Raw genomic sequence first — 22,077 nt, 5'->3', positions numbered from 1 at the left:
ACTTATTTATTTACTTTATTTTTCTTTATTTATCCCCACCCCTCCCACCCCCCCAGATGGCTTTCTCATCTGTTTACTCATTGTCTACTCACCTTCTCCAGGAGGCACCAGGACTCAAATCCAGGACCTCCCACATGAGAGGCAAGTGCCCAAAGGCCAGAGCCACATCCGCTCCATGTGGGCTGCAGCTTCTGCTGGCTTGTAGCATCTGCTCGTTGTGGAAGGGGCAGTATCCGCTCATCTTCTTTTAGGAGGCATCGGGACCTCCCATGTGGTAGATGGGTGCCAAACTGGTTGAGTCACATTTACTTCCCCACCTCATTCTTTTTTTTTTCTTTTCATTTCATTTCCTTTTAAGACTAATATTCTGCTATATACCACATTCTGTTTATCCACTCATCTGCTGACTGACATTTGGGTTGCTTCCACCTTTTGACTACTGTGAATAACGTTGGTGTACAAATATCTAAGTCCCTGCTTTCAATTAAGGATGCCAGTTGATTTTAACATCCATTACCTGAACCTATTATTACTGTGATTTTCGAATTCTGTCATTCCATGTTATTTATTAGCTGTCATTTTTGTAAAGAAGAGCTTTTCTTCCCTCCTCCATTTTAAGAAAGTCAATAGCTTACCAGTGGTTATTTTTTAAATAAGCAAATTATCCTAAATGTAGCTAGGAGGAACCCTTTCACGTTGGGTCTCCTCTCCTTTTGATGACACCATTATATTAGTCTTTGACCATTTCTTCACTTTCAGGCACAGGATAGCTCAAATTCACCTTGCACTTTCCCTGTCCTAGGCCTGGAAGCAGAAACTTCCCCTGTTCTTTGAATGGGGAATAGTACTGAGAAACCAAGAGCTGTGTGCTTTGCTTGCATACCACTACCGAGGTGTCATTGCCTCCAGGCACTTTCATGAATAGAGCTAACAATATCACGTGTTTCATTGATGTTTTCAGTTAAAATTTATTATAGATTTTTCCTTATCATAAAATTGTTTAAAAATTATAATACCAATATCAGTATTGATATTTAAATAGCTATGCCAACTTTTGGTTATTGTGAGTATACTTTTTGTACCCTTTTTCTTTGCACTTTTCTATAACCTTATATTTAAGATGTGTCTACTGGTAGCAGCATATAGGTGAGTTTTGTTATTCTTCATCCAGTCTGACAATCTTTTAATTGATGTATTTAGTCTGTTTACATTTAATGTGTTTACTGATATGTTTGGATTTAGTCTTTGTTTTCTATGTATATACTTTCTGTTCCTTTTTTCTCTTTCCTTGCCTTTTTATTTATTTATATTTTATAATTTTTAAATTCCATATTTACTCCCCATTATATTGTTGCTTATCTATTCCATTATAGTTCTTTCATTGGTTACCATAGAGATGGCAAGGTGCATTTTGACTTAGTAAACTCTAATAAAAAATTAGTACATTTATCATTTTCCAGAAAATGCAATGTATAATCTTTGAACACTTTATTTTTTTAATTTTAATTTTAATTTTATTTATCTCTCCCCTTCTCCAACCCCCCTTCCCCCAGTCTGCTCTCTGTGTCCATTTGCTGTGTGTTCTTCTGTGCTCGCTTGTATTCATGTCAATGGCACCCAGAATCTGTGTCTCTCTTTGTTGCATCATCTTGCTGCATCAGCTCTCTGTGTGTGTGATGCCACCCTGGGCAGGATACACTTTTTTTGTGCTGGGCGGCTATCCTTACGGGGCACACTTCTTGTGCGTAGGGCTCCCCTATGTGGGGGATGCCCCTGTGTGACAGGGCACTCCTTGCGCGCATCAGCACTGCGCATGGGCCAGCTCCACATAGGTCAAGGAGGTCCAGGGTTTGAACCACGGACCTCCCATGTGGTAGGCGGACGCCCTATCCATTGGGCCAAGTCCGCTTCCCTGGTATTCCTTTTCAGTGAGAGTTCTTGTGGCAGTCCATACTTCTGTCCAGGAATTAGTCTCTGACTCCTCAGATGACAGTTCAGATGCAGGGAGATAAGATCCACACTGAGCAGATATGCGAAGTGCCCTGGCTTACAAGCCTCATGCTCCACATGAGCCAATCTCTCTCTTTTTAAAAACAAATCAATTTTATTGATACCTATTAATAAAGCATGCAGTTCATGAGCCAATATCTCTTGAGACAATTCCATGGGCAGAGTTTTCAGGCTCTCCACAAGGGACTTGCCTAGTTACAAGAGTCACCGAACTCAGAAAAACACAAGGCTATGGCTTCCTTCCGGGTATTTACAGTTCTCCTAGTCCAGAAGCAATTTACCAGTCAGGGTCATCTTTGCTCTAAGCAAGCTTACCTAGTGACATAGTTGGCATTTTACTTTAATCAGGTTTCCAGAGGAGTAGAACTCGGAAGTTAACCGAAGGTCAAATTCTCATGCAGAAGGGAAAGGATTTTGTTAACCCTTTAAAAACACAATCTGGGAAGTGGACTTGGCCCAGTGGTTAGGGCGTCCGTCTACCAAATGGGAGGTCCACGGTTCAAACCCTGGGCCTCCTGGACCTGTGTGGAGCTGGCCCATGCGCAGTGCTGATGTGCGCAAGGAGTGCCATGCCACGCAGGGGTGTCCCCCGCGTAGGGGGGCCCCATGCGAAAGGAGTGCGCCCCGTAAGGAAAACTGCCTAGCGCAAAAGAAAGTGCAGCTTGCCTAAGAATGGCGCCGCCCACATGGAGAGCTGACACAACAAGATGATGCTACAAAAAGAAACACAGATTCCTGTGCCACTGACAACAACAGAAGTGGACAAAGAAGAAGATGCAGCAAATAGACACAGAGAACAGACAACCGGGACAGGAAGTGGGGGGGAAGGGGAGAGAAACAAGTAACTAAATCTTTAAAAAATAAATAAATAAAAACACAACCTATAGTCCCTACTAACAATATAACCATTAATAATCTGGTATGTAGTTTTGTTTTTTTTGTGCATATGTATATAAAATATCTTTACCAAAATGAATCATGCTTTACATGTTTTTTAGCAGGTTTTTTTTTTCTTAATTTTTTTGTGGACCTTTTTGTAAGTCAGTTGACAAAGAGCTATAGTATCGTTTTTATAAAATATGGATTACATTCTTGAGATTTAGGTTTTATTTAATTTCTTATATAAAATTTTCTTTAACTAAATATGAAAAAAAATTTTTTTCAAGGTGGTACTGGTACTGAACCCAGGACCTTATAAATGGGAAGCAGGCACTCAACCTGAGCACCATTCCCTCCCCTAAATGTGAATTTTTAAATTTGAGTTTTATAAAAATTTAAAATAAGGGATGAGAGATCGAAATTAGTAAGATAAATTAAGAACTTAAGAATCAGAAAATAAACAAGAGGGGTGAGAAACAGTAAGTAAAAAGACTAAGAAATTAAGAATGATTTCAAAACTCTGAGAAGAAACGTTGAAGCCTCTTAAGAAATTAAAATAAGTAAAATTTAAGGTTAAGTGGAAACAAAAGGTAAGAAATTTGAGGATTAGAAACTTAGCTGTAGGTAAAGAATAAAAAAGGAAAATAATTTAAAAATCACAAATGAGATATACGATAATGCTAAGACTTTAATTAGAGGGTAAACTGTATCAATTTAAAATTGGAAACCCAAAACTGAAAAAAAAAAAAAAAAAAGCCAGTTGAAGGCAGGTGATGTGGTTAGACCTGAGAGTTCTCTAGGATAGAAAAATATTCTGACAACAGGGATCCTTTACCTGGTGCCTTTCCACCGGGGGCTCTAGCCACCCACGCCCACCTGCCTGCTGCTCCCAGGACAGCCTTATGAACCTCCACAGCTTGGTGATTAGGGAGTTCAGCAGCTGACCTGCCAGCCAGGATCCAGGGACTTTCCACCAAAGCCTTAGAGCCACAGTCCAACGAGTATGGTCAAAGCCTGGCTGCCTTGGGCCACAACCCACCAGGATTCGAGCTCCATTCTTCCAGCTGGGCCAGAGACCAATTTTCATTTATTATTTTAACTCTTTGCTAGACACTCTAGTGGTTTTCCCACCGTTACAATATGGTACGTAAACCAGTATCCCAAAAGGACTAAGTAGAGGGACAAAGTAGCAAAGGGTGCAAGACCAGCAAGAGGAGCAGTTATTGCAGTTCAGGTAAAAAGCAGGAGTTGGAGAGGCTCGACTGGCAGAGTTCACATAATAAGAATTTAAGATCCTAAATATTTTTTGCTCCCATTCGGTACATTAAAAAAGTTAAAGTTAAGCCAACGTTCTGCCCAAGGCTTGTTTTTCTAAAACACTGGACCTAAAAAAAGATTTCTGGATATAGAAAGCAGCCGTTTGGCATTGAATTTACTGTTTATTATAATTTTTATTTTTGCTAAATAGTGGCCATATTTCATTCATTATCTTGGCAAGTGCTTTTTTTGATAGCAGAATATTTTTCTATTTTAATTTACAGATTGAGAGAGTCCAGAATCCAGATCTCTGGAATAGCTACCAGGCAAAGAAAAAAATCATGGATGCCAAGAATGGCCAGACACAAAATGAGAAGTTCCTCTTCCATGGGACAGATGCTGCTTCACTGCCACATGTCAATAGAAATGGCTTTAACCGCAGTTATGCGGGGAAGAATGGTACGTTAGTAAGGAGTAAGAATGGTGAGGAGGAATCTGGCTGCTCTGAATGAGAAGAGTGCAAGCTGGCTAGTGGCTGTGGATTCCATTGTGTTCCCTCGTGGAACACAAGTTTTGGGTTAGGTCTCACCATGTTTCATCTCAAAATGAACAGACTGGCCTTCTGGGATAGAAGAATTGATTTTCAGTAAAAAAAGTGTTTTGTTTTTTTTAATTTAAAAAGAGGCTTCAAAGAAAAGAATATTCATGTGGAATTATACACTAAGCTGAATTTCTTACAAATGTTTTTTTCTTTTCACAGCTGTGGCATTTGGAAAGGGAACCTATTTTGCTGTCAATGCCAACTATTCTGCTCATGATACGTACTCCAGACCAGATGGAAACGGGAAAAAACACATGTATTACGTGAGAGTACTTACTGGAATCTTCACGCAGGGAAATCACTCCTTAATTGTGCCTCCTTCAAAGAACCCTCAAAATCCTACTGACCTGTATGACACTGTTACAGATAATGTGCAAAATCCAACTTTATTTGTGGTATTTTATGACTACCAGGCTTACCCAGAGTACCTCATTACTTTTACACGATAACATTTGGTCTCCTTCCCCAAAGACATTATTCATCTATACATGTCTAGTTGTAAAACAAGTTTTAGCTTTTTTTTTTCGTAACAGTTTTTTTCTAAGATCAAAAGTTCATTCTTTGTCACTGAAATTAGAGTCTCTTCAACTTCCCTCGCATCATCTGGAATGAACCTATCTTGAGAACAAATAAATTTGAGGACTTAACGTATATAACATAGTCACAACTGTGCGTCCACCACTGTGGATACCACTCTGTAGAAGATCAGAACAGATTGATAGTTTCAGGAAAGAGATAACTTTAATTTTAAAGGCAGAGGGTGCAGCTCTGTAATTTCAGCTGCCACGGAAACAGTTGGGTGTCACGTCAGGATGTCACTGCTGTGAAGAGGCAGGGATGGTAGCTATTCACATTTTTAACCCTGGGCTGAAGACCCTGCCTGATGTGCAAGGGATGTTCCACAAGTGTTTGATAAACCAGTTAAGAGTGAAAAGGCCTAGTCAGACCCCCACCCAAAGTAGGAACTATCTCATCAACATGCTTGTCTTACTGTCACTTTAACCCAGAATTGAAGAGGTTCCATGGCACGGAGCTTCCTTCCTCATGAACTAGCCCGTGATTTGTGGGCAACTCCAGGCACAGTGCACAACTCTGAGGGCTGTGATTGAGCCTGTGGTCTAGGTGAAAGGTGTCCCATGGAGTTGTGCTGTGTGGCAGCTCTGGCTGCAGTTGCCAGAAGGCCTTTTTAAAGATGATGAATTGAGTTCTGACTTCTTACATAACTTTTACTCATTAGTCTTAGTTCTACCCCAGGAAAACAAATGGATAAAGCTGGCTGCATCATCTTCTACTCTTTTTATGTGTAAATGAAATCTAAGGTTATTAAATAGCTCATTTTCCTTGGCAGCCTAGCTTTTGATGATTTTAGGGCCTTGTGCATAAATAAACCAAAGGACTTAAGCATACTGCTTATTGGCTAATTTAGTATCTATTGATGGTAAAGGATAGGCAAATTTGTTTTTTTTTTAACTTCCCTAGGTAAATTTCAGATTTAAATGAGCACTTAGGTTGTGCCAGGTTGTAAAACAGGTGCATTTAATACAGCATTTATTTTACTCCTCCAGACAATCCTGTGAGGAAAGAATTATATCCCCATTTTAAAGTTGAGGAAACTGATACTCAGAGCCAGCAGCTGACCCATGGTCCTCGTGACATCAGACCCTTTGCTCTGCCCCCACAGCCCGTAGCTCTAGGCTGATGCTACTGATTCAGGAATATCTCAAACAATCTGGGAATTATCTTCATAGTTTCTTTTCCTTCTGGCTTTTGTTTCCGTATAGTCTTTTTGCTCAACTCTGTAGGCCAAGAGGCAGAGATAGTCCTCATGCAGAGCCGGTGTGGATGTGTGCTCTGACTCTAGGGCCGTGGAGGATAAGGTGCTCTCTCGTGCTGCAGGGCACACCACGTGCACATCAAATGGAGGAGGTTGAGGGAGCCACAGTTGCTGCGTCATTAACAGGCATCTTGCAATTTCTCTTGTTGCTATTTGAATTGTAAGTGTATTGCCAAAGGCTCCTTGTTGCTTAGGAGTGGTTTCCTGGCCACTGACTTTGAACTCAGCATTGACAATGAACGTTAGAAGTTGGAATAAAAAAAGAGAAACCTGCTTTTTGATTTGCCTTTGTTCTCCAATGGTTTGGTCATCTCAGGACAAGGTTGAGTATCAGGGTGTATTGCACTTGAGTAATGATCCAATCAGTAAATAATATAGTTATCCTTAATCTAAGGAAAATGTCATTTCCTTCAATTTTGAATAAAATGTCTGAAAAATGTCATTTGGTGCTAAACAGTTTTATTCTAACAGGCAAATACAGGGGAGCTTGATGATCAAAGACCATAATTAAACATGACAGCATTAAGAAATCCTCCTAGATTAATATTCAGCTGAAAATTACAGGAAGGGAAAGAGTACAGGGTTTCTTTCAGTGAATGTTTAGGGCAAGTCAACCTCAGCAAGAAGCCCCTGCTAATACAAGCCCATCTGAGACTGTGATAGGTCTTGGTGGTCTATGCCAGGGCCAGAAATTTTTTAACTTTTTGTGTAATTGAATCACCTGAGAGGTTGGCTGGACCTGTAAGTTCCATCCCCATCCCAAAAGAATCAGATTTTATAGCTCTAGAGTCATGCCAGGAATCTGCCTTTATAATAAGCAGGTCAATTCTGATATTTATGATACCCTGTGCCATATTAAGACTTTCATGGGACTTGGGCACTTTTGCCTTTATGGGTCCCTTACCAACTGGAAAACATTTCTGCAACTGCACTGACATAAAGACAAATGCTGGGTTATATTCTTTTTTTCCTGATTTTTAAAAGAAACTAAAACATTTTTGTGCACCCCTAAAAGCATCATGTCCTAGCCACAGTGTTGGCTGTGTCTTATGGATGAGTCAGCCCTGCTGATACCTGGATATGGTAAGGTTGGGTGAAAGGCTGAGTTTGTATTCTTTGGAGAGTCAACGTATTTATAACTGATTTCACTCAAGTGTGCTCATTTGTGAAACATAGGCTGAAAGGGTTCCAAGCTATCTTGGTGATTCATAGCCTTCTCTTTTCACTATTTTTTCTCACAATCACAATTCCCTGTGGCAGGTTTCCAGGATCTCTTGTTTTTTGTAATCTCTATAAAATCAGGAAATTATCTCCCATCACCATTAACACTTAGAAATCCATTCATACAATGTCTTAACTCTCTTCCCAGGTAAAAGATTATTATCTAATGGAACTGAGTGTCTTAGAACAGTGGCTTTCAAACTTTTCTGACCCCAGCTAGCACCAAGAAATACATTTTATATCCAGCCCAGCACATGGACACATAAATTGAAAAGTTTCATGAGATAATGTTTAAACTTATTCATTGATATTATTCTCTTCCCTTGTTTTAAAAAAGTGCTGGTCTTACCCTCTAAATTGATTTTATGATTCCCGAGTAGGTTGTAACCTGGAGTTTGAAATATACTTAGTACGAGTAAGACACATCTAACCCTTGGCCATAAATGCCCCTGCCCTGTGTATTTAAAGGAGTATTGCCAACAAGCACTCCTTTTTATTATCTGTTCAGTCAAATACTTAATGAACACCATGTAAGTGCTGGGCAGTGAACAGCTTTGCAAATACAGAAAAAATCAAAACAAAGTCCTTACCATCATGGAGTTACATTTTTGTTGGGGGACATAGACTACAATTAAATACAGAGTTAAATACCTGTATATAGTGGTCAGATGGTGGTAAGTACTACTGAAGGGTTCCCTTTAAACCCTTCTTTTCTTGGGCATGCTCATATACCACCACCCTCCCCTTCCATTTCTCCCTCACTCTAGGAAGATCATAGTTTCTTTGGATTTATTGATATCCTCGGTCTGAAGATAGAAGAATGCTGGAGGTGCGGGGGGGCGGGGAGCAGAGTAGTCAATTTATCTCAAAAGGTGACTTTGCATATCATTTCCATTGTATATATTTTCATGCATGACTACTTAGAGATTAACATGCTTTTCTAATTTCCAAATTCTTTCTTAGATGGTAATAGTGGTAAAATTTCCAGGTCGTCTTATAAATGTAATGAGAATGGGATTGATTTCCCTGATCCAAACTTTTAGATACTATATTTCAGGAGTCAATAGCATCCAGTCCTTTTTATTCCCAGAACTGGTGTTCTTAGATGTCCAAGTTCCTGCCATAAGGAGGCCTCATATTGACCCTCATCTATTTTTTTTCCTGCTTGATATCCTGCTCTGAATGACAGGAGTTAACCTGTGAAAGTTCTGTGGGTATTAGAAGTGAGATCACCTCAGTTACAGGGTAGAATCCACCCAATCCATTAGGCCAGGTGTTGGCAAACTCTGAAAAGGGCCAGAACTGAATGTTTTTGGCTTTGCAAGACATACAGTCTTGGTTACTACTTAGTTCTGCGATTGTAACCCTAAAGCAGCCATAGACAACTGTAAGTGAATGAGCATGCTTGTGTTCCAATAAAACTTTATTGACAAAAATAAATCAGCAGGTTGGCCTGTGGGCCATATTTAAGAATCCATGGTAAAGGCTGATGGAGAGAATAACTGGCTGGCAGCACTTGGGGACTACATTTGAGAGTGAAAGGATGGGATGGAGGAGGAAACTAAGCAGCGGCACTGAAGAAAGAAGGCCAATGAGTAACAAGGAGCCTGCTGTGTCCAGAGAGCAATGCACATAAAAGGAGAAAGGCTTTGAAATTTAGGTAAGAAGGAGCGCATTTATACGCATGTACACATTGATCTTTTCTATTCCATCTTTTATTTTCAAATCACACTATTTAAAAATATTTTAAAGGTATTCTTTTAAAAGTCATCTTCTATTCGAATCACAAGTTTCTTCCTTGTATCAAAAGTTGTGCTACTATCCTAGTTACTTGTGGATTCACCAAGCAGTCCAGCAAGTCATCTGTGGAAATGAATGTTTGAGAAGGGGTGATGATGCTATTTGATGCAATTTGCCCCACAGCTGCATTCTCACTTTTACTCATCATTCGTTGCCTCTTTGTACAGTGCAATTTTACAAAGTGTTCTCCATCTTCGTCATCACTTTCAAATACACCTCCTCTTTCCGAAGATGGTTCTTCAGAACTTGGTATTACAGCAACCAGATCAGGACCAAAGGGACTTGGGGCCTCCTGTTCTATTGATCCCATGGCGAAGTTCTGGCTACATGTTGGGTCCACCTGTATTTGGTTGTGCACATTTAATTTTTCCGTTTTTGTGTGTTCTCTGTTTGTTCTCAACGTTTCAGTTTCTACTACCTTAGATGTTCTGTAATGATCAAAGAAAGCAGACACAGCTCCATTTAAGTAGCAACAATTGATTTCATGAGATGTTTCTCCAACCTAAGGAAAAGGAAAAGTCCTTTAGAATGGTTATATACATTTAGTTACATTGGAAAATAAACATTTAAGTCAGGGTCGATTTATCACAGAAAACTAACTGATGAAAACCAGAAGGGGCCTACCTCAGTTGGATTTAACCAAGCTCTGGTGTTGCCTGGATTCTCTGCAGTTTTCAGGGCACACACAAGTATGCGGGTGATTGCCTCTTCTACTCTGGCTTGGTGATCTTCTTCCTAAGTCGAAATTAAAACACATTTTCTATGAAATGGTCTAAATATGCAAATTCATAGAGATATAAAGTAGATTAGTGCTTGCCTAGGGCCAGAGAGGTTGGGAGGGAGGATTTGGAGAGTGACTGCTAATGGTATAGGGTTTCTTATTGAAGTAATGAAAACTTTCTAAAATTGAAAATGGTGTAGTGGCACAACTCTGTGAATATACTAAAAACCATTGAATTGTAAACTTTATATGGGTGAATTATTCAGTATATGAATATCTCAATAAAGCTATTATATTTTTTAAAAAGCAAATCTTAGAAGGCTACATTAAGACATATTTCATTTGTATAAAGTTCGAAAATAAGCAACACTAAACAATATATTGTATAGGGGTATATAAATATGTGATAAAACTTCTTTAAGCAAGAGAATGAGGATAGTGGATGGAGTAGTTGTGAGTGATTGGAAACATTCTAGTTTTCAGATTTGGATGATGATTTACTGTTATTCTTTATATCATTACCTTATCTTTATACATTACAAATATGTTACATAATATTACATATTTATTCTTTTATATGCATAAAATATAACAATACCTATTAAAGGGAAAATTATGAGAGTGATAGGAAAGCCTCTAAAATTTACAAAAATATTTTCCAAGAAAGTTTGAAAAAATATACTGATTAAAATAATTCATTTTAATACTAAAAGAATAAGAAGGTGGAATGGATGAAAAAGGCATCCCTGAGATGGACTGGCAATATACTTTATCCTGCAGAATATATTAAAACAAACAGAATCTGTGCTTAATAGAGAAACTGAGAAGGGAATAATACTGCATTACCTGAATAAAACTAGAATCTCTACTCTTTCCCAAGTCTTTGTGATGCATAAGAGGAAGACCAGAGCCTGGGGTTTGCTCAAATTACATGGTAGACTTTACAACCTAAGGATGTTAGGTGCCAAGTCTGGCAATAAGAAGGATATTAAGGAATTATGGCCCAGTGGTTGAAGAGACAATGATAAAAGCACCACATAAGAAAAGAAGATAAAATTACTCAACTCTTCTGCATTTCATTTTTCAAGAAAGAATGCCTGATTTTAAAAAATTAATTAGTTTTTCTCCCCTCACCCCCCCACCCCAGTTGTCTGTTCTCTGTGTCTATTTGCTGTGTCTTCTTTGTCTGCTTCTGTTGTTGTCAGCGGCATGGGAATCTGTGTTTCTTTTTGTTGCATCCTCTTGTTGTGTCAGCTCTCCGTGTGTGCGGCACCATTCCTGGGCAGGCTGCACTTTCTTTCGCGCTGGGTGGCTCTCCTTATGGGGTGCACTCCTTGCGCGTGGGGCTCCCCTACGCGGGGGACACCCCTGCGTGGCAGGCCACTCCTTGTGCGCATCAGCAGAGTGCGTGGGCAAGGAGGCCCCGGGTTTGAACCGCAGATCTCCCATGTAGTAGATGGACGCCCTAACCACTGGGCCAAGTCCGCTTCCCTATGTCATTCTGATATCCTATCAATTGTATTTAGAATGTACTATGAACTCTAATCCATACTCTATTCTTCCATCCTGTGGACCCTGGAATGGTTGTGTCACAGCATACACTCTTAAAAACCTCCAAATGGATAAAAGATCTAAATGTAAAAATGAAGCAATACAAATTATAAGAGAATATATATTTGTAAACTCCTTTAAGAGCTGGAAGAGGAAAAAGTCTTTCTAACTATGAATAAAAAACCAGAAACAGTACAGGAAACGCTGATATACATTCTACAACATCTAAGTAAAAACTTGAGCATGGCAAAATTATAATTATCCTCATCACAATAGAAATAATAATGAGCAAAGTCAAAAGATGATTGACAAACTGGGCAAATTATCTGCAATTGTATTACAGAAAAAAGGAAACATTCTTATAAAAAGTCTGCCAGAGAGTACACAGACAAAGAGACAGACATGGCAAGCAAATAACTGTTTAAAAGTATTAAGACATGCAAAATTTAGCTCAAGACAAGAGACTTGAAAATTTAAAATTTCTTTGAGATAGTGTGTCTCCTTTAATATTGGTAAAATCCCAAAAGTTGGACAACACATGCTGTTGGTTAGGCTGCCTAAGAAAAAATTTACCCTATGTCCCTGTGATGGTTAGGCTATTGTGTCAACTTGGCCAGGTAATTGTGCCCAGTTGTTTGGTCAAGCAAGCACTGGGCTAACTGAAATACAAGGGCATTTATGGACTTTAGTCACCACTGACTTTACATCAGTGGTAAATCAGATAGCTGGTTATAATTACATCAATCAGGGAGATTGCCATCAGCAATGAGTGACACTTAACCCAATCAGTTGAATGCCTCAAAAGGGGAAGTGATTTCAGCATTGAGAGAGAATTTTCGAGCTCATCTTTAGATAGTCATCATCTCCCAGAACTCGTCAAGAACCTTCACTGGACTTCCATTGTAGCCCCTGGTTGCAGCCTACCTGCGGAATCTGGACTTGTGTATCACCATGGCTGTGTGAGAGACTTATAGAATCACATGCTATTGACAGATATCTCCTGTTGGTTCTGTTTCTCTAGAGAACCCTGAGAAATACAGTCCTGGCAAACTCACTTCTACGAATCTACCCCACAGATACATTTCTACAAATATAAAATGACATATTTGCACAAATTATTCACTGGCATTACCTGTAATTACAAAAGATTGAAAACTACCGTATGGGAACTACTGATGGAGTACTATGCAGCTGTTAAAAAGAAGAGGAGATGTCTATGTACTATTATGTAGTTAAATTCAAGACATTATTAAGGTACAAAACACTGTAAATTTCTTTCTACGTAAGAAAGGAGAGGAAGTAATAATGAACATATATCAATGTGCATATAAATATATAAGTATATATATAAAAGAAATGAAATGAAAAGCTGACATTGAAAGTTTCTCCTTTGACCAAATGGATAAGCAAAAACTGAGAATTCTGTAATTAGTAATGAGGATCCTGAACTAGGAAACATATTCCAGCCCAGATGGTGTGGGACGGGACTGGCAATGTGGGACACACACAGCAGACCCATCAAGGCTGGACACAATTGGCCTAACAACACTGGTCAAGGGAGAGGACAATGTATGCCAACATCAGGGTACAGTGCAAGCCTTTAGAAGAAAAGAGTGGTATATCCTAACAGTTCTACTTCCAGCCTAAGCATCTATCAGCAGAGGATAGAATACATAAATTATAACACAGCAAAACAAAGTAACTCAGGAGTGTTGGTAAAAGAAAACTAATCACCAAGTTTTATAGGCAGACTTGGTATATCTTAAAAGCAGGGAATATAGCTATTAAAAAAAAATTCAGTACCAGTTCAATCCATGAGTTTATGCTGACAGTGACAGGATCAATGGATTCTACATAATGCCACCAATGTCTGGGAACAAACAGAATCTGAAAATTAAACAAAAAGTTGTTAGCACAAGAAAAATTCATTTCATTTTTAGGTAAGAATAAGACCCTAAGGAGGCTGCTAGGAAAAAAAGGGAATACAAATGAATTTACATTCATACTGCTAAAGGAAAGTGAGGCAGGGAAAAACCCTCATAATCCTAATACATCTTTTTTTTTTTAATTGATAGGTTAGCATGTTCTATAACAGGTATTCCAAGCTTCTCTACTCTCTTTAATCCTGGGCCTTTTCTGTCTGCACTTAAATTTTAGTAAAGGATCCTGTGAATGTTCTAATTTTTCCTCCTTTCCACAGCAAAATAGTTGTATGTGCTTTAAGGAAGTGCATAGGTAAAAACATAGAAGTTACTGTCCTTTCAGAGTTTAAAATCTAGCCAATGACAAGATAAGACATTATATATAGAAAGGTGGCATTATACAAATAGTAAATCAGAGGAATGGACATCTGATGCTAGAGAACTTCAAAGGTGGGAGAAGCAGGCATGAACTAAGGAGGCAGGAGCAACCTGAATGGAGGACGTGCGATCAGAGCCAGAGCTGGGAGAGTTTAGACAGAGAAAAGGAGGGAGGGCATGGGTAAAGAAGGTGGGACTGTGTGAAGGACAGGAAGTAGGACAGTCTTAATACGGAGGAGTAATGGTAGATAAGGGAGGAGAATTAGGTTTGGGCTAATGAAGAGCCCTAATTCAAAATAGGGAATCTGGCTTTTATTCAGTAGATATAAAGAGTTGCTGAGAAATTTTGAGTAGGGAGATGGTGAAAATAGTGGCATTAAGGGAGAGTTTAGGAAGGACAGGAGACTTCTGCAATGGTCCAAATTTTAAATATTAAGATCTAGACTAGGGAAGTAAACAAAAGTAATGGGTAGCATCAGGAGGGATGGTATCTGTCCAGACTAAGTACAAGATTTACTATAGAAAGTTGACTAAAGCAGATGAAAATGATCCAGAGCTTTGAGGCTTACAATTTAGGAAACTGGTAGCATTTGCTATGAACAAAGCAGGGCTGCAAGATAGGAAGTGAGTTCCTTTTAGGGGAACTGAAAACTAAAAAGGGCCACTAGACTGAGTCATTAGGAAGTCATGGATATCATCTCACAGAGTATAGTTTCAATAAAGTGGGGAGACAGAGCCAGTTTATGGAGGATTAAGGAATGGGCAGGAGATGAGAAAAACTGGTGCAACAGACAGAATCATTCATTCAAGTTTGGCTGTTAAAGAAGAAAAGAAGGGAAGCAGACTTGGCCCAGTGGACAGGGCGTCCATCTACCACATGGGAGGTCCATGGTTCAAACCCCGGGTCCCCCTGATTCATGTGCAGCTGGTCCATGCGCAGTGCTGATGCGTGCAAGGACTGCCCTGCCACGCAGGGGTGTCCCCTGCATAGGGGAGCCTCATGTGCAAGGAGTGAGCCCCGTAAGGAGAGCTGCCCAGCGTGAAAGAAAGTGCAGCCTGCCCAGGAATGGTGCCGCACAGATGGAGAGCTGACGCAGCAAGATGACATAGCAAGAAGAGACACACAGATTCCCGTGCCGCTGACAACAGCAGAAGCAGACAAAAAGAACACGCAGCAAATGGACACAGAGAACAGACAACCAGGGTGGGCGGGGGAAGGGGAGAGAAATAAATTTTAAAAATTAAAATAAAAAGACGAAAAGAAAAATGAATTGGCAACCACTGCACACCCACTTGGATGGCTATAATAAAAATGGACAATAACAAGTGTTGACAAAGATGTAGAGAAATTGGAACCTTCACACAAGGCTGGTATGAATGTAAAATGTTACAGCTGTTCTAGAAAACAGTTTGGTAGTTCCTACAAACATAGACTTACATGACCCAGCAATTCTATTCTTAGGTATTATACACAGGAGAAATGAAAACATATGTCCACACAAAAACTTGTACCCAAATGTTCATAGAGGCATTATTCATAATATTAAAAAAAAAAAAGAAACAACCCAAATGTCCATCAACTGATGAGAATAACTAAAATGTGGTACATTCATATGCTAGAATATTATTTGGCAAGAAAAAGAAAGTACTGATGCATGCTACAACATGAATGAACCTTGAAAACATTACGCTAAATAAAAGAAGTTGTAAAAGACCACATATTGTATAATTCCATCTATATGAACTGTCCAAAACAGGTAAATCCATACAGACAGAAAGTGAGGGGTTGCTTAGGGCCAGGGCAGTTGGGAGGGAGGACTCCAGAAGTAACTGCTTAGGGGTATGGGGCTTATTTCTGGGGTGATGAAAAATGTTTTGGAATGAGATAATGGGGCTGATTGCACAACTCTGTGAATACAGTAAAAACCACTAAAATGTACACTTTAAATGATGAATTTTATGGTGTATGAATTATATTTCAATAAGAAAATGAGCTGGCAGCTAGGTGAGGCAATTTAGTCAAGTCAAAATTGTTTGGGCTAGCGGGGTCCTGGGAGGAAGGCTGGTTTGAATCTGGGCTCCCGTCACTTCCTTGCTGTGTGACCTCAGTGTCAAAAAGTATCATCTGGGACTTTCAGGAAGATGGCAGACTAGAAAGACACGGTACTCTCTTCTCCAGAAAAATAGCTAGAGGACAGGCTGAAACAGCCTGGAAAAAGATCCTCTAGGGTTTGGGATACCAGGCGAGGGCCAGTAACCACCCAGAGGAGAGAGGGACAAAGAAGGGGAATCACAAGGATGGAACTGAAACCAGCTGCTTCTGCTGGCACCCTCCCCATACTAAAGACACTTTAGAATACCCAGGCCTCTGGGCCTGAGGCTACCAAGGGGGCTCAAGGGATCCACCACCCTAGGAAAGGGGAGAGAGAAGGACACCGCCTAAGGCTGACTCAGCTTCTGACCCACAGATTTGGTCTGCTGTGTCCCACCAGCTCTTCCAGGCTGGGTGGGACCACACTGTGGTTTGCCCTGGGAGCTTGCACAGGAGTGGAGAAATGTGACCTTCTCAATCTAGCCAGGAGAGATTATTGAGGATGCACCTCCCCAGGAAAGGGGAGAGAGAGGGATACAGCCTAACGCTGACTCAGCTTTTTTTAAAAAAAGATTTATTTTATTTATTTATCTCCCCGTCCCTCATCGTCTGAGATCGCTGTCTGCTCTCTGTATCCATGTGCTGTGTGCTCTCTGTCAGCTCATCTTCTCTTTAGGAGGTACTGGGAACCAAACCTGGGACTGTCCATGTAGAAGAGAGGTGCTCTATCACCTTAGCCACATCAGCTCCCTGGTTTGCTGTGTCTCTCACTATCTTTCCTCTTTGTGTCTCTTTTGTTGTGTCTTGTTGCATCAGTTCGCTGCGCCTGCCCGCCATGCCAGCTCACCTTGCAGAAGCCACTCACTTAAGCCACATCCACTTCCCTGACTCAGCTTTTGACTCACAAATTTGGTTGCTGTGTCCCAGGAGCCCTTCCAGGCTGGCTGGGGCTACGGCATTGCTTGCCTTGGGAACCAGCAAGGGGCTAAAGAGATACAACCCTCCCAATCTCCTTCTCTACTAACCGGACGGATTGTTGAGAACACAGAGGGGAGTGGAAATATTTCCTACCAGGGAAAAGAGAAGGGACTGTCAGAGAAGGCTGGAAAACTGTTTTTGAGGAAGTTTGAATAACAAGGCTCTTAGCCTCCAGGCAGGAACGTCTATCACATTGATCCAGTCAATGTTACAACAAACACACTTGGACCAGGCACTGAACTGAGAGGGCTGCAAAAGAACGCCATCTGCTGGCCGGCCAAGGAAGTATACATAAGAAAATTAAAATAAGAGGATTTTTCTGGCCTTTATAGTTTCCCTCCCCAAGGCCCAAGGAAGTGGGTCTGAAACCAATGACTGGTTCCAGAGCCCAGTTTTGAGGAACTGGCAGGGACAATCCTAACCATCCAGGTCAAGCCAAGAATTAGAGCAGTTGTAACAGAGAGCCTCCTGCCACTAAATCCCTACAAAAGAGAAAGAAATTAAGCATCTGAGTAAACTACATCCTAATCAGCTGCCTAGACATCGGCAAAAAATTACGAGCCATACTAAGAAAACAAAAGACATGGGCCAAGAAAAGGAATATATCAAAGCCCCAGAAGAGACACAGGATTTGAGAGAATTAATTAGCGAGATGCACACAAATTTTAAAAATCAAATTAATAAATAAAAGACAATATGACTAAAGAGATGAATGACATAAAGAAGACACTGAGTTAGTGTAAAGAAGAATCTGGAATCCTGAACAGAAAAGTAATAGGGCTCATGGAAATGAAAGACACTAAATATGTGAGATCAAAAACACATTAGAGACATATAACAGCAGACTCGAAATGACAGAAGAAAGAATAAGTGATACCAAAGGCAGAACAGCTGAAATGGGAGAAAAAAGAATGGAAAAGTTGATCAGGGGCTCAGAGAGTTGAATGACAACACAAAATGTAACAACATATGTGTCATGGGAGTTCCAGAAAAGAAAAAGGGGCTGAAAAACGTATTTGAGGAAATAATAGCAGAAAATTACTCAATTATCAGTAAAGAAATGAACTTACAAGTCCAAGAAGTGCACCATACCCCAATCAGAATAAATCCAAATAGACCTACTCCAAGAAAGATACTACTCAGAATGTCAAATGTCAAAGACAAAGAAAAAATTCTGGGAGCAGCAAGGGAGAAGCAAACCATCACATAAAAGGGACGCACAGTAAGACTTGGTGCAGATTTTCTTCAGAAACCACAGAGGCAAGAAGACAGTGGTATGATATAATTAGGATACTGAAAGAGAAAAACTACCAGCCAAGAATTCTTTATCTGGCAAAATTGTTTTTCAAATATGAAGGTGAATATAAAATATTCACAAACAAACAGAAACTAAGAGAGTTCATAAAAAAAGAATCCACCTTTATAGGAAAGAAATATTAAAGGAAGCCTTAGAACCTGAAAGAAACAACTTGACAATAAAAAAACAACCCAATTAAAAAATCGGCAGAAGACTTGAATAGACATTTGTCCAAAGAAGAAATACAAATGGCAAAAACAAAACAAAACAAAACATGAAAAAATGCACTTCACTAATGATTAGGGAAATGCAAATCAAAAATACAATGAGATATTATTTCACAACTATCAGAATGGCCACTATTAAAAAGACAGAGAACTACAAGTGTTGGAGAGGATGAGGAGGGATAGGAACACTTATTCACTCTTGGTGGGAATGCAGAACGGTACAGCCACTGTGGAGGACTGTATGGTAGTTGCAAAAGAAGTCAAATATAGACTTGCCATATGACCCTGCAATACCCTACTGTGTATATACCCAGAAGAACTGAGAGCAGTGACATGAACAGACACTGCACATCTATGTTCATAGCAGCATTATTCATGATTGCCAAAAGCTGGAAACAACCCAGGTGTCCATCAACCAATGGAAGGATAAACAAACTTGGTGCATTCACATGATGGACTACTATGCAGCTGAAGAAGAAATGAAGTTGTAAAGCATATGACAACATGGATGAACCTGGAGGACATTATGTTGAACGAAGCAAGCCAGACAAAAAAGAACAAATACTGTATGACTGCATTACTATGAACCAAACATACTGTGTAAGATATTGTATGATTTAAAAAAAAACCATTTATATGTATCCAGTACATTTAACTGAGAAATGTATGTTTTTATTAACTGTATTTTCTTTTTCTTAAATTATTGTTTATATTTTCAATTATTAAATGTACAAAATCAAGTTAAAAAATTATTTGGTTTGGTAGTACTTGAGTATGAAGGAAGCAAGAAAAGAACTAATGAGAAAGGAGTAATGGGAAGAAGACAGGGAGGGGAGAGGGATGATCAAGAGGATAAAGATCCTTAAGATCAAACTCAGGGGAAGAGGATGTGGCTCAAGTGGTTGAGCTCCTCCCTATCACATGGGAGATCCCTGGTTCGATTCTCAGTGCCTCCTACACAAGACAGCAAGCTGGCATGATGGGCGGGCACAGCAAGCTGATGCAACATGAGGGCATAAAAAGAAGTACAAGAAGAAAAACATGAGCGATACAACAAAGAAGGGGACAGAGGTGGCTCAAATGATTAGGTGCCTCCCTCCCACATTGGAGGTTCCAGGTTCGGGTCCCAGTGCCTCCTAAAAAAGAAACAAGGAAGATGAACAGACACAGCAAGTGCAAACAATGAGAGGGTGGAGAGAAATAAAATATATCTTAAAAAAAAAAAAGATCAAACTTAGAAAACTTCTTAAACAGTTAATAAAATATCAGACAGGAAATGCAATGAAAGTTTCCTCACTACATAACAGCAGTAAATATAATAACTTTCAAAATGTTTCACAGTCAGTCAATTACATAAAATCTATTCTTGCTGAAAGGCAAATTATCCTCAGTGCATTCTGCCCCTGTAATCCTACCACCTGGACACATTCCAAACTGTGCTTTTATGTGTCTGTTCTATCTTTGTTGAGAAGATGTTAACTGTGAATAAGTGCTCCAGACGTGCTCAAGTGCTCCTGGCTTGACACTTTTTCTTGAACTGAATAAAAATAGCTTTGTGGGCTCTTGTCTTTCCTCCAAAGTCCATCCTCCTCTTCACAACAGGAGCTGTGTTCCCTCATGCTGTCTCCTTTCCATGACCTGAGACCGAAATATCTGTTTGAAGCCCACAGCTGGGGAAACTACCTTCTACCAGCAGAGCAGCAGGAAAGGAAGTCATTCTTATTTGTACTGGAATAGAGGCATATGACATAAGGAATTGAGAAGTTTACAGCTGTAGTGTCCACTGAAAAGAAAAGTCATCAGTGTTTTAAAGCCATCATTACCTGTCCTGGGTTCAGCGTAACTGTGTATCTTTGAGCTTTCCGGAACTGAGGGAAACGTTTTAAATCAGGATTAACAACATTAACTTTACTGAACACACTGGATTCTTCATAGGGGATTCTAGTTGGATAAAGGAAAGGAGTATCTTCAGGAGGAAAGAGATGCCATCTTTTCCTAAATAAAAAAATAAGATACAAGTTAGTACTCTGAATTTAGACATACAATATAAGAAGGCAATGGTTAAATGTTTATTTTTTAACTCATTTCAACTCAGCTCATAAAAGACTACAGGAAGAAATCTCAGTGTTCACCTGGCCATCTCAGTGCTGGAATCTCCTCTGCAGACACCTTGCAGAAGGTGAGACAGCAACTAGTGGATACCTCGTGACTTCTGTCACTTCCGTTGTTGGTACAGGATCTTGCCTGTAAGATCATTCTTTCTTATCTCAAATCAAAATCTGCCTCCTCATAAATCATTTCTGTCCCTGATTCTAGAGCTATCCTGAATAACTCCCACCCTTTCAAATACCTGTATTATTATCTTATCCTGAGCAACCACCAAGATTATCATCAACCAGAGTTCTCTGTTTGGATTATAAATTCCTTAAGTTAAACATTTAAGTTAACCTGTGCAGCAGTTTGATATGGTTATGAATTCCAAAAATAGATATTGGATTATGTTTGTAATCTGATCTGTACCTGGGTTGACTGAATTATGATTAGGGCTTTGATTGGGCCATGCCATTAAGGCATTGAGTCCCTGCCCCTTGGTGGGTGGGGACTCACAGATAAAAGGCATGGCAAAGGACAGAGTTGAAGGTTCTTAATGCTGGAGTTCTGATGATGGAGTTCGATGCTGAAGTCTTAAGCTAGCGCCCTGGGAAGTCAGCACACAGAGGAAAGAGAAGCAAGCCCCAGGAAGAAAGGAAGCTTGAACCCAGAGAGAAGCAAGATCCTGGAAGGGAGGAACCCAGGAAGCCTGAACCCTCACAGATGTCGGCAGCCATCTTGCTCCAACATGTGAAAATAGACTTTGGTGAGGGAGGTAATTTATGCTTATAGTCTGGTATCTGTAAGCTCCTACCCCAAATAAATAACCTTCATAAAAAACAACCAATTTCTGGTGTTTTCCATCAACATACCTTTGGTTCACTAATACAACCTGTAAGAAACGAAAATATATAAGCAATGCCATACAACTAAAATGTAGTATAACATAGGAATTTTCAAAAAGAGAAAACTGTTTAATGTTCCAGCCACTTAAAATTTTTTTTCAAAAATGGAGGCAATTAAGCTCAATTCATAAACCACTAGACACATCCATACTTTGAGCCAACAGAGGAAGGTAATCTGAGGGCATTGCAGGGTAAGTGTGACAAAGAGAAACAGAAATACACAGACACGGAAGCAAAGAGGGAGAAAAAATAAAACTAGTTGTGAGATAATAAGTCCTAAAACCATCTAGTGAGATCTTGCAGTTACAGAAAG

At 39.8% G+C, this 22,077-nt stretch overlaps 2 protein-coding genes across 4 annotated transcripts in view; one reads left to right on the top strand and one right to left on the bottom strand.

Annotated features, from left to right (window-relative positions):
• Positions 1-7,023, top strand: part of PARP14 (poly(ADP-ribose) polymerase family member 14) — a 54,475-nt gene extending 47,452 nt beyond the window's left edge. For both annotated transcript variants that reach the window (XM_004467154.5, XM_058295686.2), the window contains exons 16-17: positions 4,431-4,605; positions 4,907-7,023. In XM_004467154.5, the coding sequence (XP_004467211.2) occupies positions 4,431-4,605; positions 4,907-5,196 (465 nt within the window). In that variant the 3' untranslated portion in view covers positions 5,197-7,023. The remainder of the gene's footprint in view (positions 1-4,430; positions 4,606-4,906) is intronic.
• A 2,476-nt stretch (positions 7,024-9,499) lies between these two features.
• HSPBAP1 (HSPB1 associated protein 1) overlaps positions 9,500-22,077 on the bottom strand; it is a 94,073-nt gene continuing 81,495 nt past the window's right edge. For both annotated transcript variants that reach the window (XM_004467151.5, XM_058295687.2), the window contains 4 exons: positions 20,592-20,763; positions 13,678-13,761; positions 10,227-10,337; positions 9,500-10,104 (listed from right to left, as the gene is read on the bottom strand). In XM_004467151.5, coding sequence (XP_004467208.1) covers positions 9,586-10,104; positions 10,227-10,337; positions 13,678-13,761; positions 20,592-20,763 — 886 coding nt within the window. In that variant the 3' untranslated portion in view covers positions 9,500-9,585. The remainder of the gene's footprint in view (positions 10,105-10,226; positions 10,338-13,677; positions 13,762-20,591; positions 20,764-22,077) is intronic.

Source organism: Dasypus novemcinctus, chromosome 4 (genome assembly GCF_030445035.2).
Source record: "Dasypus novemcinctus isolate mDasNov1 chromosome 4, mDasNov1.1.hap2, whole genome shotgun sequence".
NCBI lineage: Eukaryota > Metazoa > Chordata > Mammalia > Cingulata > Dasypodidae > Dasypus > Dasypus novemcinctus.
Note: the sequence above shows the minus strand (reverse complement) of the source record. Positions and strands in the feature narration are given on the sequence as shown.